Raw genomic sequence first — 27,626 nt, 5'->3', positions numbered from 1 at the left:
CTCTCCCTTGTGTCGTCATACCTATCCTACAAATTTGGGACTCATTGGCCAATTTTTAAGGGTTTAGTTGATAGTTTTGTGAGAACCGTGGAACGAATAACTGAATTTTCATATAAAGTACTGCTATACTTACAAATATCTCTACTTATAAAAAAATTCTGGAACTAATTAATTTCGTAAGTAGAGGTACGACTGCATTAGTAAACCTAGCATGGATATTTGAAAGTGTTATTGTAATTATGCCAAATATTGTAAATCATCATTTAATGTTAAATATGATCTGAAAAATAATATAAATAAGCCTATGATTGTTTATTGGCCATTGTCGCTAAATATGCAGAGAAGTGGTATCTTTTTGGGACATTTAAAGCCAAGGTGTCTTCCAATTCTGAAATGACAGACACCATTATTTTACAGATAAACTTGGTTTGATAATCTTTCTGATTTTAAACACTTAATCATGAAATCACTTAAATGATCTACTGAAAAATCTAAAGTTCTAAAAAAGGAATGTAGCAGGCTGCCCAAGGACATTGGTCTCACTATATTGTCTTACCTTGGAGCTTGATGTTGTTGCCAAAAAAAAAAAAAACTCAACTGCAGTAAAATTTCATAGGATAAACTTTGCTGCTGGGGCTTCCATTACAGTTGTGAGCAAATAATCCTGGATCTGAGTTCATGATAAAGATTGTGTAAGCATTCTTCATTGTCAACCAAGCTATGTAATCCTTATTAAACTGTCCTTCCCCAGTGCGCATCAGGGTAATCCTGAACACCTAGGCGAGTTAGCTAAAATAGCTTGATAAGGAATCCCGTAAAGGCGGATCTGACCATGCATCATCTTGAATCCATTTCTAAGCTTTCTATAGACTGCAGCAATTACTGGAACTATTAAAAAGGAACAATTCAATTCAAGCTCAAATTAGCAACACATGTCCCCATTTGATTTTTCAGTTCTTTAAAGCACCCCTGTTGTCATGAAATTCTTATTTGAATGTGTGTAATTTAGTTTACTCATGAAATTGTGGTCTTTGGTCCAGTCTTTAAAAAACGTACATGTTAATTACCGGTGCACGGAACTAAGAATGCAGTGTAAACTTAAGTAATTTTAGTACCTCCTCACAGACAACATTTGCACTACGTTAGATTTCGGAAATAGGAGCATCTGTTGAGATTGTTTTTTTCATTTTTTGTTTAGTTTGGCTTTGCTACTTGTTTGAGATTCATAAAAAATGTTGGTCTTGTTTGACTGTTTTTTGGTCAATTGATTCTCATTGTTTCTCAGTGAGGTCACTGACGCTGTAGCAGTAACTTGGCGTGACTTTGGCGCAGGCAGTGTGGAATCGGTTCCTACTTTGCGGCGGTGTGATTGTGAGTGTGAATGGTTCACTGTCTCTGTGTCCTGACAACTGATTGGCGACCAGTTCTGGTGTTGTCTGCCTTCAAACCGAAGTCATCTGGGGTAGGCTCCAGCACCCCATGACACTGACATGGATGAGCAGTGTTGGAAATGAATGAATAATTGAGCTTGCCTTTTTCTCTATGATTCGGTTTCTCCATGACCTCAGCCTTTCACCACAATCTTTTTGTCATGTCAGAGTCTTGGCATTTTTAAAATATATACTTGTTTTGTACTTTGTTATATTTTTCATAACTTCTTTTGAAATTTTAAAGCCAAGGAATTTTCATTATTTAATACATCACAATAGTGTGCCGACCTCACAACTCTGGGGTCCTGGGTTCAAATCCAGGTCAGTCCACCTGTGTGGAGTAGGCATGTTCCCCTCGGGTCTGTGTGGGATTCCTCCGGGTACTCTGGTTTCCTCCCACATTCATGCATGGTAGACTCATTGGACACTCTAAATTGCCCCTATGGTGTCCCCGGCCTCTGGCCTGGAGTCAGCTGTGATAGGTTCCAGCGGTTCAGAAAATGTATGTACGAATTTACATCGCAATGTTTTGAAATTTACTCAATATTACTGTCACTAATATTTTTCAATTTAAGGAATCATTGTGAGCATTTATAATTCGTAAACATTTTAAAGAACGATTTGAGTTGTTTTGGCTGGAACAAACAGATGAATGATTATAATTAATATTTTTTTTTGTAATTAGTGACAAATTATGATGGGCTTTACACTGACCAATGAATAAAGAGTGACCAGTCCATTTGCTTTGAAGTACATGTCCAGACAAGATGACAGAGAGGACACTCTCCCAGTTACAACGTAATGCATAATGATTGTGATACCTAAAGTAACTCAAGTTTGGGAGAAGAAATTACAAAAAAAAGATACATTAAACGGGCACTAGGCAATGATGAATATTACCCAATTGCTGGATGATTTGTTTTCTTTAATCTTTACTGTTCATATACAACAAACTTATTCATCAAGTATCCTCTTCAACCTGTATTGTATTTATTTAATAAGGGGCATCACATATTAATGAACACGTTTATATTTATGTTAATGAGCATATATCTGAAAATATGCAAGATTGGAGCTGGGGGCTAATTTCCCTCTTTAGTACCTTATGCAGGGTGAAGGTAAACCATGACACATACACACATGCATCCGCACACCCGCACACACAATTATTATTAATTTTTTTTGAAGGTCATAAAAATGTGTAATCCACGCTGAAACTCGTAAGCGAAACCCACTGTAGCTACTAGGACTCAGCACTGAAGAAAAAAAGGTAGTTATAATAGGGGTGACCCTAGTTTGTGATTTTTCGATTATCACCGCCATGCCTGGTCTACATAAACTGTGATAATCGAGAGATTACTGTACAATTAATTAGTAATTCTTTCAATGCTGTTTTCTTGCTATAATACTGTAAAAAAAGACCACATGCATACTGCAGCATACTGCATGTGGTCCTTTTTATCCTGACGTATTAAAAGACTGTCACTAGATAGATGTCAAGTCGATATAACTGCAAGGGGAGGTTGTCACGATCAAAATAATATCTTAGTTTTTATTTTTTTGTGTTGAGAAGTTGTCCAAAAGATGCACGCAAGAAGTTCAAGTTTGAAAAGATTGCTGACCTGTTTGCTGGAGGAAATTTCATTTTAAAGGTTCTAAATCTCCTTATTGGTATAAGACGTTTTCATACAATTAATCAACACTTGAAAGCCGTGCAAGTCAATCCTCATCAATAAATACACTTTGAGACTGTGATTTTTCTTTTTTGGGCAGAATTTATTTAACAACTTTCTTTTCTTTCTAGATGTGGACGAATGTGCAGAGGCACTTGACAATTGCAGCATTGATGCCATCTGCCAGAACACACTGAAATCCTACAAATGTATCTGCAAGTCAGGTTACAAAGGGGATGGGAAACATTGTGAAGGTAAACCTTTCCATTTTGTTAACTCTTCTACACGTACTTTGTTAGTGCAACAATCCATCGGTCCCGGTGCTATCGTGGTGATAACCGGTATTGTAAAGAGCCCACACCCGTTATAGCCTCCCTCAAAGTTAGCCATGAGAGCAAAGTGAGGGAGTGATATGTTGACAGAAGATTAGAAAAGCAAGGCGCCCAGTGCTCCTTTATGACAAAATAAAATGTAGCAGTAAATTTCCTCTATACACATGTTGGAGAGAATTAAGACTGTAGCTGAAATGCTAGTCAGATGAACTGCCAAGTAGTCAGGGGGATTCCCATCTAGGAGTTTCAAGCCTTTTTGACCTCCCAAACCCTAACACTTTGGATCAATATATTCCATAAAATATTATTGTCTTATTACAAAGTGAATATCAATGCTTTCTGTTTTTATCATTGGCTGTCTGGCATCCACAGCTTCTTGCCTGTGGGCTATTCAAGATTAATTTGTGAAGCTTTGGTCAAGTATTTGCATAATTCAGCCTTCATCAATGACAGGTTTAATGTTAGCAGGCCGTTCCTTAGTACAGTAATCCCTCGATCACTGTTTAATGTAGACCAGACATGGTCTGATAAACGAACAAGTAGGATCACTCCCATTATTACTAATGGCATGCACCACCATATCGCCGGCCGATGTCAACGGCACCTGTCAGCGGATGCTCGGCCAACGCCCCTGGCATGCGCCACCGGCCGAATGGTGGACAAATTAAACTTCCTCGTTGCGTCGCCTCAACGACCCGCCATCCTTGCCGGCCAGAATGGTCTATTTTTGGACAAGGCCGATGCCATCCACCATAACGTCGCCCGGGACTTGCATTTCTCCCCCAAAAAATCCCCCTTCGGTGGGGCTCTCTGGCGTCAAATTCGCCGAGCAAGTTATATTTTTTCAAATAAGTGCCGTTGCACGGTACTCCCATTTCTGATAAAAATGCACCCTCACACGAGCTCCTCAGTTGAATGACAGTACTCTGTCTTCCGCCATTTTCCTAATGTCAAGCGGAAGACGGAATGAGGGTAAATGAGAGGATCCCGGTTGGAACAGTGAAGTTACAAGTAGATGTGAAGTGAAGTATGTAGAGCACTTCAATTATAGTGATACTTATACTTATGAATGCCTACCCATACCAAATATTTAGGTTAGGAAACTCAGCATATGAAAAACATTCTAAGTTACAAAACCTGAAATTCAAAAAAATCAAACATACTTTACGCATAACAACATTCATTCACACCAGTCAGTTTCTTCTGGAACACCATGGAATTATACCACATATTTTCTTCATGGTAGTTTATTAGATTATTCTTCTCATTCCACTTCACTTTTCTCTGTGACAGGAGTACGGCACCATCTCGTTTTCTAGCTCGAATCTCTGGGCGGGGCATTCAGCAACACCCAGGCTGCCACTGACAGTACAGTTACTGAGATGAGGGGGGTGGGAACTGCTTTCATTTTGGCTTCTGTTTGGTGTGGTTGCACAGTTTTTGGGAGGTCATTGTTAAGTGAGGGGTGCTCGTGGCAGGTGAGCAGACGTCAGATCTGTTTTTCACGGACAAGGAGTTTCGGCACCGTCCGACTTACAGTCTACTCAGTACCTATCTCTGAAACTACCTTGACCTGAGATTGGTGAATCCACGTAGACATTTCAGCTATCTTTACTACTGTGGGGGTAGTGAGTTGAACCACAAATGGGCCTTCCCAGTGTGGAGAGGACTTCCTTTTCATGACTCGGATCAGGATCTGGTCACCTGGCTTCACCACCTCCTGTAAGGGAGACAAAGGGGATAACGGCAGCTTACATGTTCTTTGGAGATGTTTCTCTCCACCCACTCTATGAGTGGATCTGCTTCACCCTTAGTCTCTTGCCATGTTTCAACTTCCCCAAGGGGAAGTTGTCATGGTCTTCCATGAAATATCTCAAAAGGTGTTAATCCCGAGCAAGTTGGTACTATCCTCATATATGTTTTGACCAGTGACAGACATTCTGGCCATGGCTTCGTTAGCTCTTCCAAGGTTTTCTAAAGCCTTAGTTTTATTGTACCATACGTTCTCTCTACCAGTCCCTATAAAAAAATTAAATAGTTATAGTTATTTGGACCTGTTGGCACATGGAACACATGCTGTACCATGTCCATCATCCCCCCTGTTGAGACATGGGACTTTCCATGGCTCAGTTTGCTACCATTTGGAATACATTCTCTGGTAAGCACGATAAGCCCTTAGCTGTGTACAGGCCGTCTGCAGACTGTTCTGTGCCTTCATGTATCCATGCATCTTTTTTTTCTGTGGTGTAATGTTTTGCCTGTCAATTAATACTGTTTATCGGATTCACTCGTTTTTTGTTGTTGTTGTTTATACTTTGCAGTAAGTGTTTGTGCTGTTTCTTTAGCTGCTACATCTGCTCTGGCATTTCCTCTACTGATTCTGTCATTGCCTTTAGTATGTGCTTTACATATGCATACAACTATGTATCTGGGCTTAATACACCAATGAACAAAAATCACAACAATCTCATTTATTCCATAAGTATAGTTTGGGAAAATCACAAATTAACTAAGCATACTAAAAATAGGAAAAATACAAAAAGCAAAAGGCTGATTTCTCCTCAGGAAAACAGCTTTCCCGTTGTCTGCAATAGTTACATTCACATCGATTAATATCCAGAAACAAATGTATACATTAATAATTCTTAATTGAACTGAACCCGTTGAAATGTAACCACCCCCTGTTCGTCAGATTTAATATTTTTAGCCATTACTTATAAAATGCATACTAATCAAGAAGTCCCAATTCATTCAATAATGTGTATCGTGTTGCATATTAAACTGTTGTTTAAAATTCAAAATCCCCCAATCTAGTAGTTTTTTTAAATTAAAAGTAACATTCCATTGTCTTTTTAGTTTGTCTATCATCTCCCATAAAACTTTTGTAATCAATATTTTTTCAATAGTCAGGCATAACATTTAAATCTAGTTACATTTCTATCCATTGTTGTTTCTCTATTTCTGGTTGCTTATTTTAACCCTTTGTAAGAAAGTTTAGTCTCAATTGAAACGCTTTCACTTTTTTTTCAAATCCAGGTCGGTCCACCTGTGGGGAGTTTTCATTTTATTCCCAAGCCTGCGTGCATTTTCTCCTGGTACTCCGGTTTCCTCCACCCACATTCCAAAAACATGCATGGTAGGCTGATTGGATCACTCTGAATTGTCGCTAGGTATGAGTGTGAGTGTGAATGGTTGTCCGTCTCCTTGTGCTCTGCAATCGGCTGGCCACCGATTCAGGGTTTTCCCCGCCTCTGGGCCGAAGTCAAGAGGGATAGGCTCCAGCCCCCCTCTGCGACCCAAGTGTGGATAAAGCGCTTCAGAAAACGAATGAATCAAATATGAATAGCTAGGATTATCTCACATTGTCGCACATTGGCTAACCATTCCAATGTGTATAGCAACAATAGTGAAGCTAAGTGAATCGGCTTCATCAGCAATGAGAGAGAACAGGTACAGAATTATGAATAATGTGTGCCTATTTTCTTAGCTATTTTTCACCTGTTTCAAGTGTATCAGGTTTTATGTGATGTACGCGTCTCAATCATACCGACCTACATTCACATTTGTCACTTTAGAGACTACACTTTTAAGTTGTGTCAAAAAAAATTCTTTCACCATTATTAGTGGTCTAAGCAATGCGTGATTTGATGTGTACTGTGCAACCATCTTTCTAATGTAGGCTATTCACTATCTGTGTTTTGTACATTGCTCTAAACGAATTTTATCTGCACGTTTGGCATTATTTTTTGGAAGGTCGTCTACATTTCATGATTACAAACATTTTCGGGTTGTCCAAATCTTCTATTATGACATTGGAAGCCTGAAGACTGCCTAAAAGTAATGGAGAAGAATCTACAGAAAATGTGTGTTCATTAAAAGAGAAGTGGGTAGTTTTGTGCTGAGTTTAGTGAATTCCGTTGATGTGTGGGAAGAGGTTACTTGGAGAGCAGAGAGTGTTCTTTGTCTCGGTCCCATCACTCTACTGTCAAGTCCAATTAAGCCTTGAGAGCGGCAGCGTCAAAGAGAAACTGAGCGACCAAGATCATAGAGCCTAAATGGGCAAGCAAGTGCTGAGTGCTTTTGCGTACTGTTCGCAATCCATCGTGTTCTGGTCTCCTCAATGGAGCCCTGCAGCCATCATCATAATCATAACAGACAATCTCACTCTGTGTCAAACCAATCTGCCATCTTTCTGTAAACGTGAGCTTCTGCTCCTTGTTTTTGTGACACATTTCTTAAGTTGCCACACTCGTGAATACATTTTGTGATGTTATTTATGCATTTTAGATATTTCCTTTTTGTTACTTTTATTTTACCATTTGTAATGTTTGGAACATTCCCATAGTGCTTGTATAGATAGACAATAATTTGGTATTTTTAGCAGTATTAGAAGTAGTGTTTTGGTAACCTTTCAACCTCCCGATGACCATGCCTCGCTTGCTATTTAGCAGCCAGCACCTTAGTTCCTGCCTAGCTACTTCATTGTGATTGCCTCCTTTTTTTTTTCTTTTTCACCCACATTTTTTGCACTCTGGTCCCAAAGAAGAAAGTGGCGTATTCTAGGTTCGGCCCAAAAAAATATAGAAATTAAGCGTGATATCATAAAAGAAGAGAAAAGACAAATACCAACGCACATCGGTGAAGATATACTGCATTCAGATGAGTGTGTGTGATATGATAATAATATATCATTAATATTGTCAACATGTAGATCTCATACATCAAAATATATTTTATATTCCAATGTATGATTGACTTATAGGCAGATAAGTTCCAATGGCACAAGGGACCCTCTCTCGCAGCACGGGACGGTGGTTGGAAACCACTAAAATAAACTTTAATATACATCTAATCTCATCTCATTTCCTGAACCTAGCTGACTCCGGGCCAGAGGTGGGGGACACCCAGAATCGGTGGACAGCCGATCGCAGGGCACAAGGAGACGGACAACCGAGCACACTCATACCCATACCTAAGGGCAATTTAGAGTCTCCAATCAGCCTACTGTGCATCTTCTTGGAATGTAGGAGGAAACCGGAGTACCCGAAGGAAACCCACACAGGCCCAAGGAGAACATGCAAACTTCACACAGGTGGATGTGACCTGGCCGATGTAACAACCGCTCGTGCCACCGGGCCTCCGTAATTTATAATATAAAAAATAAATGTGATAAAATTGAGAAAAAGTGATTTTATTTCTTAAAAAATCATGATATAGTTTTTGGGCAAACCGGCGGCCGAATGGTTAGTGCATTGATCTCACATTCCTGAGATCGATTTTTCAATTCCAGATACAGACCTTCCTGTGTGGAGTTTCTATGTTCTCCGTGGGCTTGTGTGGGTTTTCTCCAAGTACACCTCCCACATCCCAAAAACATGCGTGGTTGGCTGGGATAACATCAAATTGCCCCTATGTATGAGTGTGGTGTGAATGGCTGTCTGTCTCCTGGTGCCCTGCGATTGAATGGCCCCAAGTCATAGTTTTCCCTACCTCGTACACATATTGGCTGGGATAGTCTCCAGCACCACCCGCTCCCCTTGAAAAGATAAATCGCACGGAAAATGAATGAATTAATTAAAATTTTGGCTTATCACCTGTGCTTACATTCAGATCAACATTAAACCATCACGCGAATAAGCCTCACTCGTCGGCCAATACACTTGCATGGTCACACAGACAATCACTGATTGTCAATGTTAAATAATTTTTGATTAATGCAACCTAAAAGTAAGTAGAGTAATATAACAAAGCAGGTTTCATCGTGCAATTTTGATGTGTTTTGTGGGCTGTCCCTGAACGCAGGGCGTGTGTGACTGGTGTGAGAGAAGGAGTGGTGGACGAGAGGGCAAGTTGGTTTCATTTTGTTGGCCTCATGGTTGTGTTCCATCCATGCTTTCAGTTACAAACAAACTATTGAAAACCCTCCGGCAGTAATTTTAAGCACAGTGTCTTAGTTTTTTTAACATTTTAATATGTTTAACTTTCTTCATATGAAGTAATCTGACATGAATTCTGACTTAAACTGTGACATTCGGCTTACGTGCAAATTCAAGCAGCCAGCAGAGTAACGGAACTTGAGGAATTCCTCCATACCCCAACCATCAGTTCTTCACCAAAATTAGCCAGTTACTGAATGGACCATCAGAGGTTTGAAAAGTTAAAGTGCCTGCTTTCTTACTCCCTTTTCTTTTTTTGTTTTCTGTAGATGTCGATGAGTGTGCGACCGAATACAACGGTGGCTGTGTCCATGAGTGCATCAACATCCCAGGCAATTACAGGTGTACATGCTATGACGGCTTCCGCTTGACACATGATGGGCACAATTGTTTAGGTGAGTGTGTGATTTTAGTGTGAGTGCGTACATAAAGGTGTACGCGCATATATGTGTGTTTCAGTATCTGCATTCTTATCCTTTTATTGGGGGAATTTTGCCTTTGAGAGTTTTGTGAGAAAATCTTATGAATTTATCAGAGTGGAAGTAAGTTCAAAGGGAGTCTCACTTTACGGTGCCAAAAGTCACACAAGTTTAGTCAAGTCCCCAAATTTTTTTAGCCCTTTTCAGAGATACCAACTCTGAAACAAGCAACACAAACTCTGGGACTGGGGACAAACCTCCCTAAGCTCTGGAAATCCCCAAAAAGTTGTCACTTATTTTTTTTAAGCAACCTTTGCGTAAATGTACATTTCCAATTGAAATGCCTCGAAATTCACAACATGGCCACGGCTTCCACATTGTACTTCCGTCTTTGATACAATCACACTATTAACCGGATGTATTCGGTAAAACGAGTGCATTCTGAATCATCCGAGTTTCAAGTTCTGGCAAATGATTCGTCTTGTGCCACTTCAGCATGGCAATCGATTCAGAATCGATTGCATAGGTAGCTTTATTGCTTTAACATTTTTGTTTTTGTTTTTTTTCATATGGGAATTAAGTATTATTAAGGCTGACTAAACGACTAGTCTTTTGTTTTGAAACAAATCCTATCATTTCCGGGCTTGTTCTAAAGGAAAAAGGCGTACACAGCACTGGTAAGTCTCATCAATATGCCTGCTTGGGGTAAGAGCAAAATGGATGGCAATTTGAATGAAACTTCTATTGGTTTGCATTCGATGAAATATCCCATGTTGAAGCCGTCTCCAAAAGGACCGACATTTGCACATTGCACAAGTGCAACTTCAGCGTGACACATGGTGGAATTACTGATTGTAAAACGCATGTAGAAGGACTCAAAGATAAACTTATTTTCATTATACTGTATTTTTTTTGCCTAAACACAATATTTCAATCAATGTAAAACATAATAATAACACTGGGTGGCCCGGTGGCACGAGTGGCTAGCGCCTCGGCCTCACAGCTCTTGGGTCCTGGTCATGTCCATCTGTGTGGAGTTTCCTCTCACATCGTAAAGACATGCATGGACACTCTAAATTGCCCGAAGATATGGGTGTGAGTGTGCATGGTTGTCCGTCTCCTTGTGGCCTGCGATCGGCTGGCCACCAATTCAGGGAGTCCCCTGCCTCTGGCCTGGAGTCAGCTGGGATAGGTTCCATAACCCCCGCTTCCCTAACGAGGTTAAAGCGGTTCAGAAATTTAGATGAGCTGAGATAATAACAGTTTGATTTAAATTATCCTATGTATTTTTTTTAGATTTTATAATGATTTTGAGTGAATCTCATTCACTCCGAAAAAATGGGACAAGGGTACTCCTGAAATGGGGATCGACAGAGGTTGGCAGCTCTGCCTTTCGCACCAAAAATTGGCTGTGATCATACACATGCATTCCATTTTTGATTGGGACGGTTGGCAGCGGTCGATGATGATTTTATGGCTAAATACTTTGATTAAACTGATCAAGTGAAAGACTTATCAAGTATTGTATTCAATGTGGACACGACATGTTTTTCTTTTAGTTTTAGCCTTTAAAATTACAGCTAAAAAAATTGGCGATTTCAATTCAACTCAAAGTCTTGTGACTCAATAACGCCACCTCCAATAGTATTTCTTTACGTCAGCACAATTAGCCATGCTCATTCATTTTCTGAACCGTTTTATCCTCAATAGGGTCGCTGGGGATGCTGGAGCCTCTACCAGGTGACTTTGGGCCATAGGCGGGGACACCCTGAATCGGTCGGTGGTCAGCCGATCGCAGGGCATGAGGAGACCGACAACCATTCTCTCACACTCATACATAGGGGCAATTTAGAGTGTTCAATTCACAAGGCATGTACTGTCTTACGTCCAGTTTCGCGGATAATGTGGACCACATATCACTGCAATAATCAATCTCCCACCTGAAGCCTTTATTTATATGGGATAGGCTTCAGCACCCCTTGCGACCCTTGTGAGTATAAGCGGTTCAGAAAATTAAAAAAAAGAATAAATAATATGTGTCTCTTCTTGCTTTACATAGACATTAGCCCTACCTTGGCCTTTCTAACTGACCTAAAACCTTTCATTACAGCCACTGAAAATTAATTTGAGAGCTGTGGCTCATTCATGCCTTTAGCTTTAGCCAACAGTAGTGGGGCAGTAGTAGGTGCAATTAGTATCCCGAGTTGTCCTGGAATGGAGAGGTCAGTGCTTCAAATCCAGGCTACTACTGCTCACTTTTAAAGTTCCGTTGGCCAATGAAATTCTCCCTAATTTGCCCCCAGTGGGTTGGCAGCCACTTGGATAGAAGCAACACCTAAGGTCAGAAATTCCAAGGCAACTAGTCATTTATTCATACTTTCAACTCAAGTAGAATGAATTGACAATGACTGGCAGTTTCATTTTTGACAGCATATAATATAGTCACATGAATTGCTTTTTAAGATGGTGTTTTCTAATGAATTCTAATAACCCTCAGTGCAAACCCAAGAATAGAAGGAAAGAAAGGTGGAACTAAGGTTTCAAGGTTGGCTAGGTTTCTCCTGGTCTTGGGGTGGAGAATCTAATCAGCCTGATCCCAGACATGGTCAGACACTTGGAGCCCCTAAAAAACAGATATGCCAGAGGCTGCAGAGGCAGAAATTCTATTGATCCTTAAAAGTTCTGGTTGACTTCAGATTATTTGATCACTAATGTGATGCTCAAATGTTTTGTTGTTGTTGTTTTTTTTAATCATAGGCCCCAGTCCCTCATGTTTGTAACTTCCTCTCTTATAAGTCCCAAGACCAGTTTCCCTTTGCATCCCCTTCACTGCATTTTTTTTATTCCGTGGCACGTGCCACAGGACTCCTTGTAATTGCATATGTTGGCAGCATAATGGCTTCTAGCGGTGGCAGAAGGCAGTGGAAAATGACGCTGAACGCTGCCTTGTGTGCCTCTACAAGGACGCTGTGGTGTCTGGGGTGTCCACAGACTGCCTTAAGCTTCACAAAAATGTCAGGAAGTCAGTAAGGTGGAAGCAATAGTGAAACACAGCATATTGCTTTTTTCTATGATGAGCCAGATTTCACTCATGGTATAATTTAGCCGTGGGAAGCTTTTGTACACACTCAAACCACACAGTGAAAAAAAGAGGCAACATCATTCAAGAGCCTGATTACACCTTTTGTAACCATCATGGCTATTGGCTTGTGGAGATGAGGGACGGGTGGTCGTTAATCACCACATGGCCAACCTCTAAAGGATTTTAGAGTCTTAGAGAAAGCAGAGGAATCAATGTCAATTTAATCCAAAACACACATCCCCTTTACAATGAAAACCAGATTTAAGAAGTCTTATTAGTTCTCCGCCATTGCACTATCCTCCCCACTTATTTAATTCTTCTGATACTGGGCGCATAGGTCCAGAAATTATACTTTTTTTTGTGCATTCACTGTGTTTATTGAGTGGCAGTAAAGCTGTCACATTCTGATGGAGGTGTGGGTGTATCTGTGTGCATGTTTTCACCTCCCCTCTTAGCCAGCTGCTTTGTGTTAATTTGATTAACCCTGGGAGGTATATAAAGAGAATGTTTGTTATGCTGGTGTGGGAGTAATACTTATTTTACCTCGTGTGTGTCGTATGAGTAAGTCATGTTTTGTTTTCAGTCGGTGTGCGTCCTCCACCTGTTTATTTTGTCACCTGGATATTCAACTTTTGTGTTAAAAGAACTTGTTTTTGGACCAGCAAACCTCGGCTTCCTGTTTTCCCTTATCCTTGGTTTACTTCATCGCAGCCGACAGAATAACAGAATACTCCCACCAATCAACGAACCAAGTGATACACCAGGTATCTCCGAACCAAGTAATGCGTTCCCCAAGTTATCTTTTTTGATTTTTCGCCTGCCGTCAACTCTCCTCCTGCCTACTTGCCTCCGCATCCCTCTCGTTATCCCTCTATGGGACATTCTTCGCTGCCTCCGCCTCCCTTTATGAAGAAACACATTCATTTTGAATGGGAGTCGGACTCAGACCTGTTTAATTACAAGGATGGCCCGGAGCTTGTTAACTTTCTGGCCTCCGACTCCAAAGAAATCTAATTTAAAACTATGTCGCCTATGTTAACATAATTAAGTCATTATCATCAAAGTTTTATTGAACAGGAATTAAGCAATATCCCCAAATTATTCCCAAATAAGAAAAATTCACACCAACCTAATTAATTATGGCAACGTTGCTTAACCTTGCTTTAATTTTTTTCTTTTTCTCCCAATATTACACAAAAGATAAAGTGCTCACAGATATTTCCATCACCAAAAGTTGATGCACTTGAAACAAAACAACTTCCGGTTCATGTAAATACAGGAAAATGACATAAATCTCGTACAGCTCTAGGGTCCTGGGTTCAAATCCAGGTCATGTCCGTCTGTGTGGAGTTTGCATGTTCTCCCCTGGCCTGCGTGGATTTCCTCCGGGCACTCTGGTTTCCTCCCACATTCCAAAGACATGCATATGGATGCAAGATGGCAGCGTTCACGCAGGAGCCAGTGGCAATAGCTCTGTACACTCTTTTGCTTTTCGTGTTTTACAGACCTCCTTTTTTAATTACATTTTAATATTTCTTAATACATTCCTTTTTACTTTACTTTGTACTTTATAGTTTTCACTTTAATATTTTTACAACTTTCCTTGTTCTGTTTGCCTGGCTCCTTTTTGGAACCATTCAGCCATGCCTACGCTGTCACACTAGCTGTAACAATATGCAGCAGAAGGAGCAACACCTCGGTGCCGCTGGAGATTCGGAGCGGGACAAAAGTGCCGGGAGAAGAGGTAATGCTTCTGACCAACCATTCCATCGTGAGATAAGATGGAAGAGCTGTTGGCGCTTACCAACAACGTAGTCGAAGGGCTCTACTCTGCTACTGTTGTCTTCAGCTCCAAACTACTGAGGAACTGTGCGGATAAGCTTGGAAGAGTGACTCTGCATATTCTCTACCTCGGTCACAGTCTGCAGAAGTTCCCCATCTTGTGGAAGTCTTTGTGTGTGTGTGGTACCAGTTTTTGTACAACTTTACGTCTTTTGAGTCTGTATCTGTTTTTGCTACCGCAAACAAACTGGCGCCATTCATGTGGCAGCCGGTGGTGGTAGCTCCGTCCACTCTTGCTCGTTTTGTGTTTTTACAGCTTTTTCTGACTTAATGATTTGATTTGGTGATTCTTCATGATCCCAATTACTTTGATTTGACTTGTACTGCTTTTGCTTTGCGGTTCTGCGGCCTTTGCGACTATACTATCTAACTTATAAATATGCCTGTTCTTGCTACTATCACAATGAAATTTCCGGAACGCGGAATGAATAAAGTTATCCAATCCAATGGTAGGCTGATTGGACACTTTAAATTGCTCCAATATATGGGTGTTAGTGTGTATGGTTGTCCATATCCTTGTGCCCTGCGACCGGCTGGTCACCGATTCTGTGGCCTGTGGCCCGGAGTCACCTGACTTCTTGGCAGATAATTCCCTGCAGCACACCTGAACATCAGTCATGGAACACCAGTCTACTGTGGCACAGTGGTTGGAAAATTTGAATTAGAAGAAGAGGTCTTGCTCTGCTGCTGACACATAACTCCAACACATGAAATCCCTGTGTGCGGAGTCTTAATTTTTTTGATACATTTAAAGAGTGTTGGAAAAGAAATGTTTGTGTCATGTTTGCCAGCCCATAGAAATCATGTCAAAACAAAAAAATATATTTCCCTCCCCAATATTTTCCATGACCTTTTTTAAACTCGAGAGTCACTCTTGCAATGCGAAAGGCGGCTCTAGAGCTGTGGGTCCATGGCCCCCGTCGTAAGGTAAGATTAAGCTCACACTAGAGGCTAACTTGCGAGCTGTCTTGCCTACTTTGGATTTAAAGGCAATAATATAAATATAACTTGATAAAGTCCTTTCTGTCATATATTTTATCTCAACCATTCACACTCTTACCACGGGGCAATTTAGAGTGTTCAACCAGTCTACCAGGCATGGAATGCGGAAGGAAACTGGAAAAAGAGCAGAGAAAACCCACACAATCTAGGGAAGAACAAACAAACTCCACACGGTTAATTAAAGTTATCTTACGTCAACGTTATATATAAGGGCAGTGGCATAAAAACGATTTACAAACATTAAAACCGATGCTAGTTTTCTGTACTCGAATTGTGCTAGTAAGGATCTTCAACATAAATACTTTTGATTTAACATTTTATAAATGGACACTGTACATCGACGTTTCCCAACTATAATGATACCATGAGATACGAGTTTAATGCGTTCCGGGACTGAGCTCGTATGCCGATTTACTCTTATCTCAAATCAAAGTTTCCCATAGAAATGAACTAAAAACAAATTCATTCATTACAACACTCTGAAAAAACACAAAAAAACAAGATATTGGAATGGAAAAATATTTTTATTTGTTCTAATTTGCTGTCTATTAACAGAGTAGCAAATACTATTGGTTATGGTGTTTAATAGTACTAAAATTAGACGGATTTCACTGAGGGGAGAAAGGCTTGGAGAGAGAGAGAGACAGACTATTGGCACGACAACGCGCTCATAACATAACATAAATAATGTAAATAAACTTTGATTACGATACAAACAGACTCAAAAATGGGAAGTAGTATACTCCTCTCGTATTGACGAGCAATCTCCGCCACACGAACACCATTCTCCACTGACTAACGGTAAAAAATGCATCACTCTGCCCAGGACTCGTAGAGACATTTACACGAACAAGGGTGTTGCGGCGAGTCCCGGTGACGCCAGTGGTTAGTGCGTCGGCCTCTGGGGTTCTGGCTTCAAATCCAGGTCACGTCCCACCTGTGCAGAGTTTGCATGTTCTCGTCGGGCCTGCGTGGGTTTCCTCTGGGTATTCTGGTTTCCTCCGACATTCAAAAAAAATGCATGGTAGGCTAATTGGACACTAAATTGTCCGTATATATGGGTTTTATTGTGGACGGTTGTCCGTTTCCTTGTGCACCGTAATGGTCTGGCCACCGATTCAGGGTGTCCCCCGCCGCTGAACCCAGAGTCAGCAAGGATGGGCTCCAGCATCCCCCGCGACCCTTTTGAGGATAAAACGGTTCAGAAAATTAGATGAGATGAGTTGCGGCGACATGATGTTCTCATAAGCAGCCTCTCGTGGCTGTCTGAAATGCTCGAATATAGAAAATTTGTCTCGTATCTCGAGGTAAATATTTGCTCGTATATCAAAGTGCTCGTATGTCGAGGCACTCCTATGTCAAGGTTTTACAGTACTGGGGTTTAACAAGTCTAGGGAGCAGCTCAAACTTGTCGAAAAATGTTTATATTTTTAATGAAACTCTCCACTGCATACTGCAAACCCTTTAACCTCGAAATGGAGGATATTGCTTTGGTTTTGCTCCAAAACAAATCACTAACATACATCAAATAAACAATCAATAAATAATGCATAAATAATCAATAAATAATTCTTAAATAATCAATAAATAAATAGTCCAAGTGAGATCAGCAGAGTGGAGCGGCCTGGAATATCACCTTAAATGATTGTGTTGTTTTTCTAAGTCCTATTGATTTCATAACAAAAATAATAGCATTTCATGTGTTTTCTTTCTACTTTTAAAACCGAAAATTAACCAAGCATTTCAAATTGAAAATGTAACAAACTGTTAGGCTCATTAATAATTACCTTCGTCCGTAATTATCAATAACTGCAGGCAGACATCTTATTCAATTATTGACATTTAATTAAATAGAAATGGATAACAACAGGTAAAACCTCCGAAGGGGAGAGTCAGCATGTTCCTTTTACAACTTCCGAACGTCTCCCCGAATAGACGTTCTCGTACCACTCTTATTGCCATGAATCAAAACAATTTACAGAGTTGTTGATCATTCCATCACGTATGAGTAAAAACAACATCTGGGACTACAATAACAATCAAAGTATTTTACCAATAACAAAAACAGGAGACTAGACCTAAACAACATTTAGATTAGAACAATTATGCCTTCCTTGACCTAAGAATCATATAATAATTACATAAAGAAAAACCCGAAGTGCGTCACGAGTGTTATGGACGTGGCAGAAACAATATCTTTGTTATGGGCTCCGTTGCTGGAAATGGCAGATATCCAGTCCTTGCCCGATCAACCCTCTCAGCCCGATACTGGGTATGTGGATGTAGCAACAATCCTTGGAGAAGTCCATGTGAGAGTGGACTAGGCGGCAGTTCATGACCTTGCAACACTTTGAGAATAATAAGAGAATGATTTAACAAAGAAATGACTTAATACAACTATTTATAATAGTAATACAGAATAAACCCAACACAAACATTACATTTTAGTGTACTTTTACACCCATAGTATGTATTAATAACTGAATGAATGTATCTGATACTACCCCAATAGTTTTTTTAGGCTTAGTATCCACAAGTCAAGATTGATTTTGTTTGAATTGGGCTGTCCTCGCCATCCTGTCCTGGTGCTGTGGGTGCTTAGTCAAGTGACTAAGGAAATGTGCTGTCACTGAACTTGAAAAGGGACATCAAAAAAGGGGCAAGCATTTTTATAGCTTTTTGAAAACTTTTTGTTCTTGCCATCCTTTCTGCACCAATGTTTAAGCAAAATACAGTCTATTCACAAACCAACTGGGCAATTGTCACCTGCAGCCCTACAGTTTTATCTCCGCCCCTCATCTTTCCTCATACTCACTTGGGTCTGACTTGCTTTCTTATTATAAGGTGTTTGCCTCCTATAAATGAAATACCAAAAGAAGTCAGTGTCCATCCAATCACCCCCATGTATTTAGTCTGTTTAGAGCAGAGTCAGTTTTGTCTGCGCCATACAACAGCCAAGCAAGAATATACATATGGAGAGAGCCCAGGTGACAGACTGCATTTGTTTTTGTTTTTAGATTAAATTAGATCAGATTAGATTACATTTTATTCATCCCATACTTTGGAAAATCACTTTGTTGCAGCAGCTGTATCCAGGTGTTGCTCTTTGCTCTATCTGTTGTGTCGACGACTGATCCGATGTGTAGGACAGCTTTGTTGGTTGCTTAAACTTGCCTAAACTATAAAAAAAATAAAACATATTTAAAAAATTAATAAAATCAGTCCGTATTTACGCTCAAACCCACGAAAATAAAAGCCAACAACAAATTTAGGATATTGTTTAGATGCTCTAACTCTCCGCACAAGGCCAAATGTTATTTTTACAGTCAAGGCCATCTGAGAAACCCGTGGACACAACCAACACAACCAATCTCTTAATCTCACTATGTTTGAACCTTGATTTTCCTTCTGTATCCTCGACTCAAGCAGAAATGAAGTGTCTCAAATTTCAGAATTAGGGCCGCCTTATTAAATTGACTTAAGACATTTTTTTAGTTCTCGGGAGATTTAAAAAAAAGCCAGAAACTTGCTTGAAAATATTTGCTTTGGAGGCTAGCCTTGCTCAGCACACAACACAAGCAATTATGGGAGCTATTTTAAACCGGAGAGATCTACTGGCAGGCAACGCCTCATTTGAAGGGATGAAGGAATGGGGAAATGAAAACTTTGATGCACTTAGAGTATGGAAAACAAATTCTCGGTGGCATTTGAAGGGTCTTTGCACGTTTCACAGGCATGTTTTGCATTTAATGTGGACATGCAAATTTCTGAATCCATGAGAACAACTTTTCTGTTTATTGTTGACAACTTCATGAGGTCAATATTAGTCAGCCAGCCCCACAACCACGTTTTTATGATCTGAGAGGAAACTAAAGTACCCGGAGGAAACCCACACAGACCCATGGAGAATATGCAGACAACATACAGGAATATCGAAACCTACTGGGATTGAACCTGTGATCTCACACTTTGAGTGGGCACACCAACCATTTTACGTTTCGCCGACAGTCGTTTCGCCGACGGATAGTTCGCCGAATGGACAATGCCGAACGGACAGTTCGCCAAACGGACAGTTTGCCAAAATGGGATTCGCACGCTCGCCCCGCCAACAGATCGTGTGTGTATGTTTTTCAACCTCGGCACAAAAAACAACATAATGAGAAACATCCCCACTTTTATTTGTTCAATAAAATAATAAATCAAACACTAACACTTTTTTCGGTGAAACAGTTCGCAGAACGGACAGTTCGTCGAAGGGATGTTTTGCCGAATGGACAGTTTGCCGAACAGACAGTTCGCTAAATGGACGTTTCACCAAAAAAGAGTGTTTGATTTATTATTTTATTAAACAAATAGAAGTGGGGATGTTTCTCATTATGATGTTTTTTGTGCCGAGGTTGAAAAACATATACACACAATCTGGGGGCGGAGCGAGCACGCGAATCCCATTTCGGCGAAACGTCTGTTCGGCAAACTGTCCATTCGGCAAAACGTCCATTCAGCAACTGTCTGTCGATGAAACGTCTAATGGCAAATCATCCGGTCACGCCATTTTCCCACGAGGCCGCCCTCAAAACAATAATTCATTCATTTTCTATACCGATTATCCTCACCAGGGTTGTGGGTTTAACCTATCTGAGCCAATTACGGGCGCCAGGCGAGGGAGACTGAATTGGTGGGCCAATTTTAGGGGCACAAAGAGACACACAACCATTACCGCTCACACTCACAACGAGGGGCAATTTTGCGTGTTGAATCCTCAGTCTCAGAAATCTGAGGCAGACGTGTTAACCACTTGCTCTCTTGGCAACACAAAACATTTTATACGGTGGTACCTCAAAATATGAGCATTTGGAGATCCGAGTTCAATTTTGAGCAAATATTTATCTCTAGATACGAAATTAAAAAAAAGCTAGATGGCCAACACATTAGTTGCTGTTCTTCATTGTAGCGCACTGTCTTTTTGGCCACATCTCTTTCATGTATAACAGATATATACGAGCACTGGGCAGAGCATTGAATTTTTTTCAGTATTTTTTTCCGTCACTCAGCGCGAATGCCGGTGCGGTCGCTAATACGAGGGGTGTAGTATATTACTTCTAGTGGCTGCTCATAAGAACATCAGGGGCACTTCTCTCCCCCGCAACTTCCCGTGTAACTTCTCTGGTCGCAACTACCTTTTTGTAATGTCTCCGAGCACTGGGCAGAGCATTGCATTTTTCGCAATGTTTGGGTGTTATTTTTGGTAAAACATAAACCAAAGTGAAAATATGAGGAAAATAAAAACTCACACAATAGCTGTTGCGTAGTTCATGCAACTAAATTCAAGCGGAAATGACTAAGAAGCACTCCACTGTCGTTTCCATGTGCACCCACACACACAGACACACACACACACAAACACATCCATCCATATATCACACTTTATAAGGATTATAGAATAGATAAAGCGTGTTTCATGAATGGATGGATGTTTTATAACTCCCGTCACGACAGAAAAAAAGTGTTCGGGGAGCACCTAGAAACTCGCAGGCGGAAATTCCTCCGAAAATGCCGTTTGTAAATGACGCCACTCAGCCACTTAATGCGTTTAGGGCCCATCATCTAAAAACAACTATTCATACATCAACTGTTTCAGCTTTAATCAATAGAAGTTGAGTTTACACAAGAAATTCAATTGTCGTCTATTAGGATCCGACAGCCATTTCTGGCTTACATAAAAAAAATTGGCTCTCTACGTTGCACTGTTTCGACAAACGTAGCGAGAGAATCTTAACATACACACACACAATCACACTCACACACCCATAAATCATGCTTTATAATGATTATAGATAAACATATACACAGCGCGCCTGCATTTTTGCGTTCTTGTCTGAACCCTCGTGATTTCTTCTGTTTGATTGCCACAGACATTCTTAACCAGTGGAATTTGGAGTGTGGTTTTTGTCGTTGTGATACAGATGCAACGCAGCCGCTTAGGGTGTAATTCTTGGGTTAAGTTGCGTCTCATCAGATGCTATTTAGTGCACTCAGATGTCTGTGCATCTGTCTCCATGCATAAGAAAAAAGATAGTCAGTTTTAATTTGTAACTGCTGGGCTGAGAATTCCCTAGAAAGGAAACTTAAACTAGAGGCCATTTCAGACCGGACAAATAGACGATAATTTAGTTTAGCATGACAGTTTATTAAAAAAAGGAGGCTTGTATACACAGCAGATTATTACTGCATCGAGCAATGGGGTCGATAAGGTTCCAGTGTGGTCGGCAGTGGTATAGCTTTGCTCTCCCAGGCAAGAGAGAAAATTAACTGTTACCTCCATGACCAAAATGCACTCACACACAGTTCTTTGGATCAAGAAAAGCAAAGGGGGGGGGGGGACGCAGCAAGATTTTAGATATTGAGAGATATGTTTTTTTTCCATTTTAGCCGAGCAGCTAGGAGTCTGATTTATCATCAGTGTAAGTCTCAATTGTGCTTGTCGCCTTTTCTCGTCCTGAGGGAGAGCCAAGCCTCAAGCATTGCCTTAGAAAAAGCCCTGCTGCTGTGTGCATTTGAAGTGCATTAACGTTGTAGCCTGTCATAGTTTTGCAACCACACCGCCCTTCAAGTCACCCCTTGCACCCAGTCACCCCCCTCATCTACTTCTGCTTCCTCCCTCCTCTAACTGCATTTCTCTGCTATGGGGCTGACAGGCACTCATCATCAGCACTTACTCTGACCCAGGGGGATTGAGTTTCTCGTTTGCAAGGGGTTTGCACTGTGTACACAATTTTGTAGGTTAGGCATGGTTCAAATGGCAGTCCCTGTGCAACACTGGTCTGCTATCATGTCAGATACCTATAACTGAAGCTGTGGCCTCTGGTGATACTTTAAGAAAGCCTTTTTCACATTCTAATTAGGTCGTTAGTTTTGATAATCTCATCTCGTATAATTTTCTGAACCGCCTTATCCTCATTGGGCTGGAGCCTATCCCAGAAACAAAGGAACAAGGGAAAATACATAAAAGGTGTTTTTGATGAGTTAAGTCTGGACGAGGTTATGACGTACTAATCTTAGGACTTTCAAGTTATACTAAGATATAGGTAATGTTAGCACAAGTGTAGATAAGTGTGTGATTAACCTTTTATGGCTTGTAGAGCTAAAATCGGGCCTAAAAAATTCCAACCCGACACATGTCGAAGGTTTAAGAAGGGTCGGGTTGGGTTTTCGGTCCCAGGCTCAAGATCTCACCTCTATGTACTTATGCTAAGTTAATATTTCCATTTAACTTTAAGTTTTTCAATTCTGTTAAAAGACTTCGTTATGATTGTGGTTTAGAAGCAGTTTTCCAGCTTGTTCTAGAAGTACTATGACCAGCTTTTTTTGTCCTGAAATGGTTGTATTAAATGTGTCTTGCTAAATGCTCCCTTTGCAGATGTAGACGAGTGTTCAGAAGGGAACGGCGGATGCCAGCAGATCTGCGTCAACATGATGGGCAGCTACGAATGTCGCTGCAGGGAAGGATTTCTCCTTAGTGACAATCAGCATACCTGCATCCAAAGGCCAAAAGGTATCTGTCACCATACTCAACTCGAGTTCTGCACCTAGGACCGAATCTAGTCTTATTACAACTGCTTATTTATTATGTTGACCACTTATTTATCTATTATTATTATTTAGTGATGGTTTATTTATCATTGCTATATATTGAATATGTGTTTGTTTGTTGTTGCGTCCATAGACTCAGCGGGTGATGTGCTCTCGCTTTCCTGACCTCATTTGGAATATTTATTTATTTATTATTTATTGATTATTTATTTGTCTGTTTGTTGTTGTTATTTGGACATGGAGTGGTGAGAGCTTTAAATCTCATAATACCTGTATATGACAATAAAAGCATTCAATTCAACTTCAATTCAAAACATGCATGGTAGGTGATTGGACACCCTAAATTACCCCTACGTATGCGTGTGATAGTGAATGGTTGTCCGTCTACCCTGTGATCAGCTGGTCACCAATCAGAATGTCCCGTGCCTCTGGCCCAAAGTCAGCTGGGATAGGCTCCAGCAACCCTCCGCGACCCTAGTGATGATAAAATGGTTCAGAAAATGAAATACAGTGGTACTTCGAGATACAAGCTTAATGCATTCCAGGATTGAGCTAGTATGTCGATTTACTAGTATCTCAAATGAACGTTTCCTATTGAAATGAACTAAAAACAAATTAATTCGTTCCAACCCTCTGAAAAACACCAAAAAACAAAAAAAAAAGGATGGTGCATTGAAAAAACATTTGTAATTGTTCTAATTCCCCATCTATTAACAGAGTAACACATATCTTCTGGTTCTGAAGTTTAATGGTCCTAGAGTGAGAGAGAGTGAGAGAGAGAGAGAGAGAGAGAGAGAGAGAGAGAGAGAGAGAGAGAGAGAAAGAGAGAGAGAGAGAAAGAGAGAGAGAGAGAGAGAGAGAGAGAGAGAGAGAGAGAGAGAGAGAGAGAGAGAGAGAGAGAGAGAGAGAGAGAGAGAGAGAGAGAGGGAGATAGGGGGGTGACTTTTGCACGGCAACACGCTCGTAACATAACATAAACAAATTTAAATGAAGTTGAATTACGATACAGACAATAAAAAATATTAATCTAACTTCACACTAAACTTAATTCCAATTTAGTTGACATTTTCATACCTTTCTTCTTCTGGGTTGGGTTGGTAAAAAACAGGCTCCTGTTTCAAAGCACCACCTTTTAGTGCACCAGGTTGTCCTCCTCAAGCTCCTACTAACTTCATAAACGTGCTTCCTATTTGCATATTACTTTTATATTTATTTGAACTTTATTAGTTTCAGATAGTATTTAGATCAGATGATGATAATGGTAATGTAAAAAAGTAGTAAAGCCTTGGTCACTCGGGTCTTTCTATCACTGTTTCATGTCTTTCCTGTTTATTATTCACTCTTTTCTCCTTCCCAGTGCTTCCAAAATGATCATTATATCACTAAAGTACAAGTGGATTTTATTAGTTTCCGGGACTCTTTTAACGGGCGGTTTTGGATGTTCATTTGAAAACATGAAGTGCAGCTAACCATAGTACCCATACCATACATTTATTAAAAGACTCCTAGGAAGTCATTATGTTACATGATGTGTGAATGCTCGAATTGGGGTCTGGTTAGGTTCATGCACAAAAAAACACCTGGTTAGAGTTAAATATATTGCGACTTTGACTGAAGTTATTACTTCCTCTGGCTTATGTGAACTTTTCCCCCTCTGTTACAGTGAGACCGTTTGATATTGCTGGAACTGTCCTTGAAAATAAATAATTAGGTCTGGGAGAGATAAATTGATATTATGAATAAACAAGATTTACAAAAAAAATGTAGTTTTTCCCTCCAAAATGAAATCCTTCAACCGGTAATCAGTACATTATGTCCCTATCTAGTGATAAAAACACATTTTAAAAAGTTTAAATAAAATTCCAGGTGAAGAAAATTGGAGCTTTAAAATAGACCATATGCCCCAGTCCTAGAACTATTTATCCCTGATTTCAAGATGTCCATTTTTGTTGCAGTATAACAAAGTGTGATGCTTGTGATATCCATCTTCCAAGACAAGGAGGGTAGCACCATCCAACACCCACCTACCATCATGACAAAATTCATGCATTATCATGGTTGACAACAAATTCTTTCTCAGGTTTAGTATATATGAGTTGTGTTTTTATTGTTATTTTATTTTCTTGAACCTGCATTATGAGCAAATTGGAACTAGTAATTATGTGGTTTACTGTCATTGCCCATGTGAGCATTGAAGTCAGCTAGCAAATCGAGGGAGTCCCCAGAAGAAGCATTCACATGACCCTCGTCCAAGAACTCTAAAAAGCACCAGTGTGGTATTTGTCCTGGCCATGGAACAGGTAATCAGCGCTATACCGCCGGCAGTAAGTCAAATCCGTTTCCAATGAGAGTTGGACTCTCCCAAGGCTGCGCTTTGTCACCGATTCTGTTAATCACTTTGACGGAGAGGATATCCCGACGCAGCCATTGCATAGGAGGGGCTCGGTTTGGTGGCCTCAGTATTGCACCCTGCTTTTTGCAGATAATGTAGTTCTGTTGCCTTCATCAGCCCACAATCTCCAACTCTCACTGGAACAATTCACAACCAAGTTTGAAGTGGCAGGGACCTGAATCAACGCCTCCAAATCCAAGACCATGGTACCCAAATGGAAAAAGGTGGCATGCCCTCTCCAAATCAAGGATGAGGACCTTCTTCATGTGGAGGAGTTTAAGTATCTCGGAATGAACAGCCTGGATCTGCAGTGATGACTACTCTGCATTAGTTTGTCGTGGTGAAACAGAAGCTGAGTTGAAGGGAAAACCCCTTTAAGAACCAGTCAACCTATGTTCTCTAGGAACCCTGAATTTTAAATCACTTGTTAACTCCTTACTTTTCAAGGTTCCGTTTATGTTCATTCCCATATAAAAAAAAATCCAGCAAAAGCCACTTGTTCTTAGCCAAAGAATGTATTACCCTGAAAGAGGATTTACAAACAGTGCACTGGCTCAGTTTACTACTATCTTAGCCTTAGCAGAGGTGTAATAGAATGACCAAGACTCTCTGCCTTGTAGGGATAATTAGACAAGTTAAAATCAATGGGAAAAGTCGTCGATCTCTGATTGGTCAGCAGGCAATTAACTTGTGTCCATCGTGCATACGGTGTGATGGATTTTGGTTTTCCAGATCTCCATTCTTTTGATAAGATAAGGGAGCCTCCTTGATGCCTCTTACTCTGGGGTACTCTCTACACAGGGGCCCATTGTGTTCCTTTATCTCCATCTGTTTTAGGCCTTCTCACAACAAACAGACTCAGCACTCTTTTAACCCGATATTTTTCAATGTTTCCTTTTTCAATAATAGCACTGGATTTTACATATTATTTACCTTCAGTTCCTAACCTCATCCATGGTCACGAGCTGTAGGTCGTAACAAAAAGAACAAGATCCTGGATAAAAGTGAGTGAATTGAGTTTTCTATACAGGGTGTCTCCCTTAGAAATAAGGGAGGGGCTCCGAGTACAGCCACTGCTCTTCCGGATTGAGAAGAGACAGAAAACTTGGCTCAAGCAACTGATTAGAATGCCTCCTGGATGCCAAGTTGGTTAAGTGTTCCGGTAGGAGGCCACGGGGCCAACCCAGGACATACTAAGCAGACTTTCTCCTGGCCGCCTCGGGAATGCCTTGAGATCCTTCCATAAGCGCTGGATGAAGTGGGTGGGGAGAAAGAAGTCTGGGATTCCCTGCTGAAGCTGCTGCCCCCACGACCGACCTCGGATAAGTGGAAGAAGATGAAGATTATGTGTTTTTGCCTTTGTCTTGGACAAGAAGAATAGTTGCATGCTCAATCTTATTCACGTTGGGGTCAGGAACATAAATCCTCAAGTAAATGAAAAGTAATATGATCTCCCAGCCAAGTGCATTTAAATGGAACTCTCCTATTCTAGAAGATTTCTTCTTGACCCTGAGGGTGCAGTTTTCTCATAAAGTTCATTTTTCCTATTAAAATTACACCACCTTTTCATTTCTTTCATGAACACATACAATATTGTGGCTATAGTCTAATCTTTTGCAGACAGTGTTGAACTTAAGTTAGCCCTTAATAGCAATCAGGCAGAAGGGCCTCTCAGCTAACAACAGGGTTGGTACTAGTCGGTCTTTTATTAGATTTGCTGCACCATTTTTCCCTTTTCAGACAAAACACGAATAACTTCAGCAAAATGAAACATTCAAACTGTTAGAGTTGATTTGTTCTTTTTTTCCCTCATGAAGAGGTGAAATCTATGAAAGGCCAGTTAAGGTGCTTAGCGGTTGAAAGGAATCACATCTAGTTTAAGAAATGATCACTGCTTTGATTAATTTCATGGTTATGTTTTATAAAGG

At 40.4% G+C, this 27,626-nt stretch overlaps 1 protein-coding gene across 7 annotated transcripts in view; it reads left to right on the top strand.

Annotated features, from left to right (window-relative positions):
* scube3 (signal peptide, CUB domain, EGF-like 3) overlaps positions 1-27,626 on the top strand; it is a 123,732-nt gene that overhangs the window by 35,340 nt on the left and 60,766 nt on the right. For 4 of the 7 annotated variants that reach the window (XM_077713638.1, XM_077713631.1, XM_077713623.1 and 1 more), the window contains exons 2-4: positions 3,235-3,357; positions 9,641-9,766; positions 23,134-23,268. In XM_077713638.1, coding sequence (XP_077569764.1) covers positions 3,235-3,357; positions 9,641-9,766; positions 23,134-23,268 — 384 coding nt within the window. Of the gene's footprint in view, positions 1-3,234; positions 3,358-4,061; positions 4,827-6,471; positions 6,572-9,640; positions 9,767-23,133; positions 23,269-27,626 lie in introns of those variants that run through there. The other 3 variants (XM_077713656.1, XM_077713665.1, XM_077713671.1) reach the window with 3 other exon arrangements.

Source organism: Stigmatopora nigra, chromosome 1, assembly GCF_051989575.1.
Source record: "Stigmatopora nigra isolate UIUO_SnigA chromosome 1, RoL_Snig_1.1, whole genome shotgun sequence".
In the NCBI taxonomy this organism is placed as follows: Eukaryota; Metazoa; Chordata; class Actinopteri; order Syngnathiformes; family Syngnathidae; genus Stigmatopora; species Stigmatopora nigra.
Note: the sequence above shows the minus strand (reverse complement) of the source record. Positions and strands in the feature narration are given on the sequence as shown.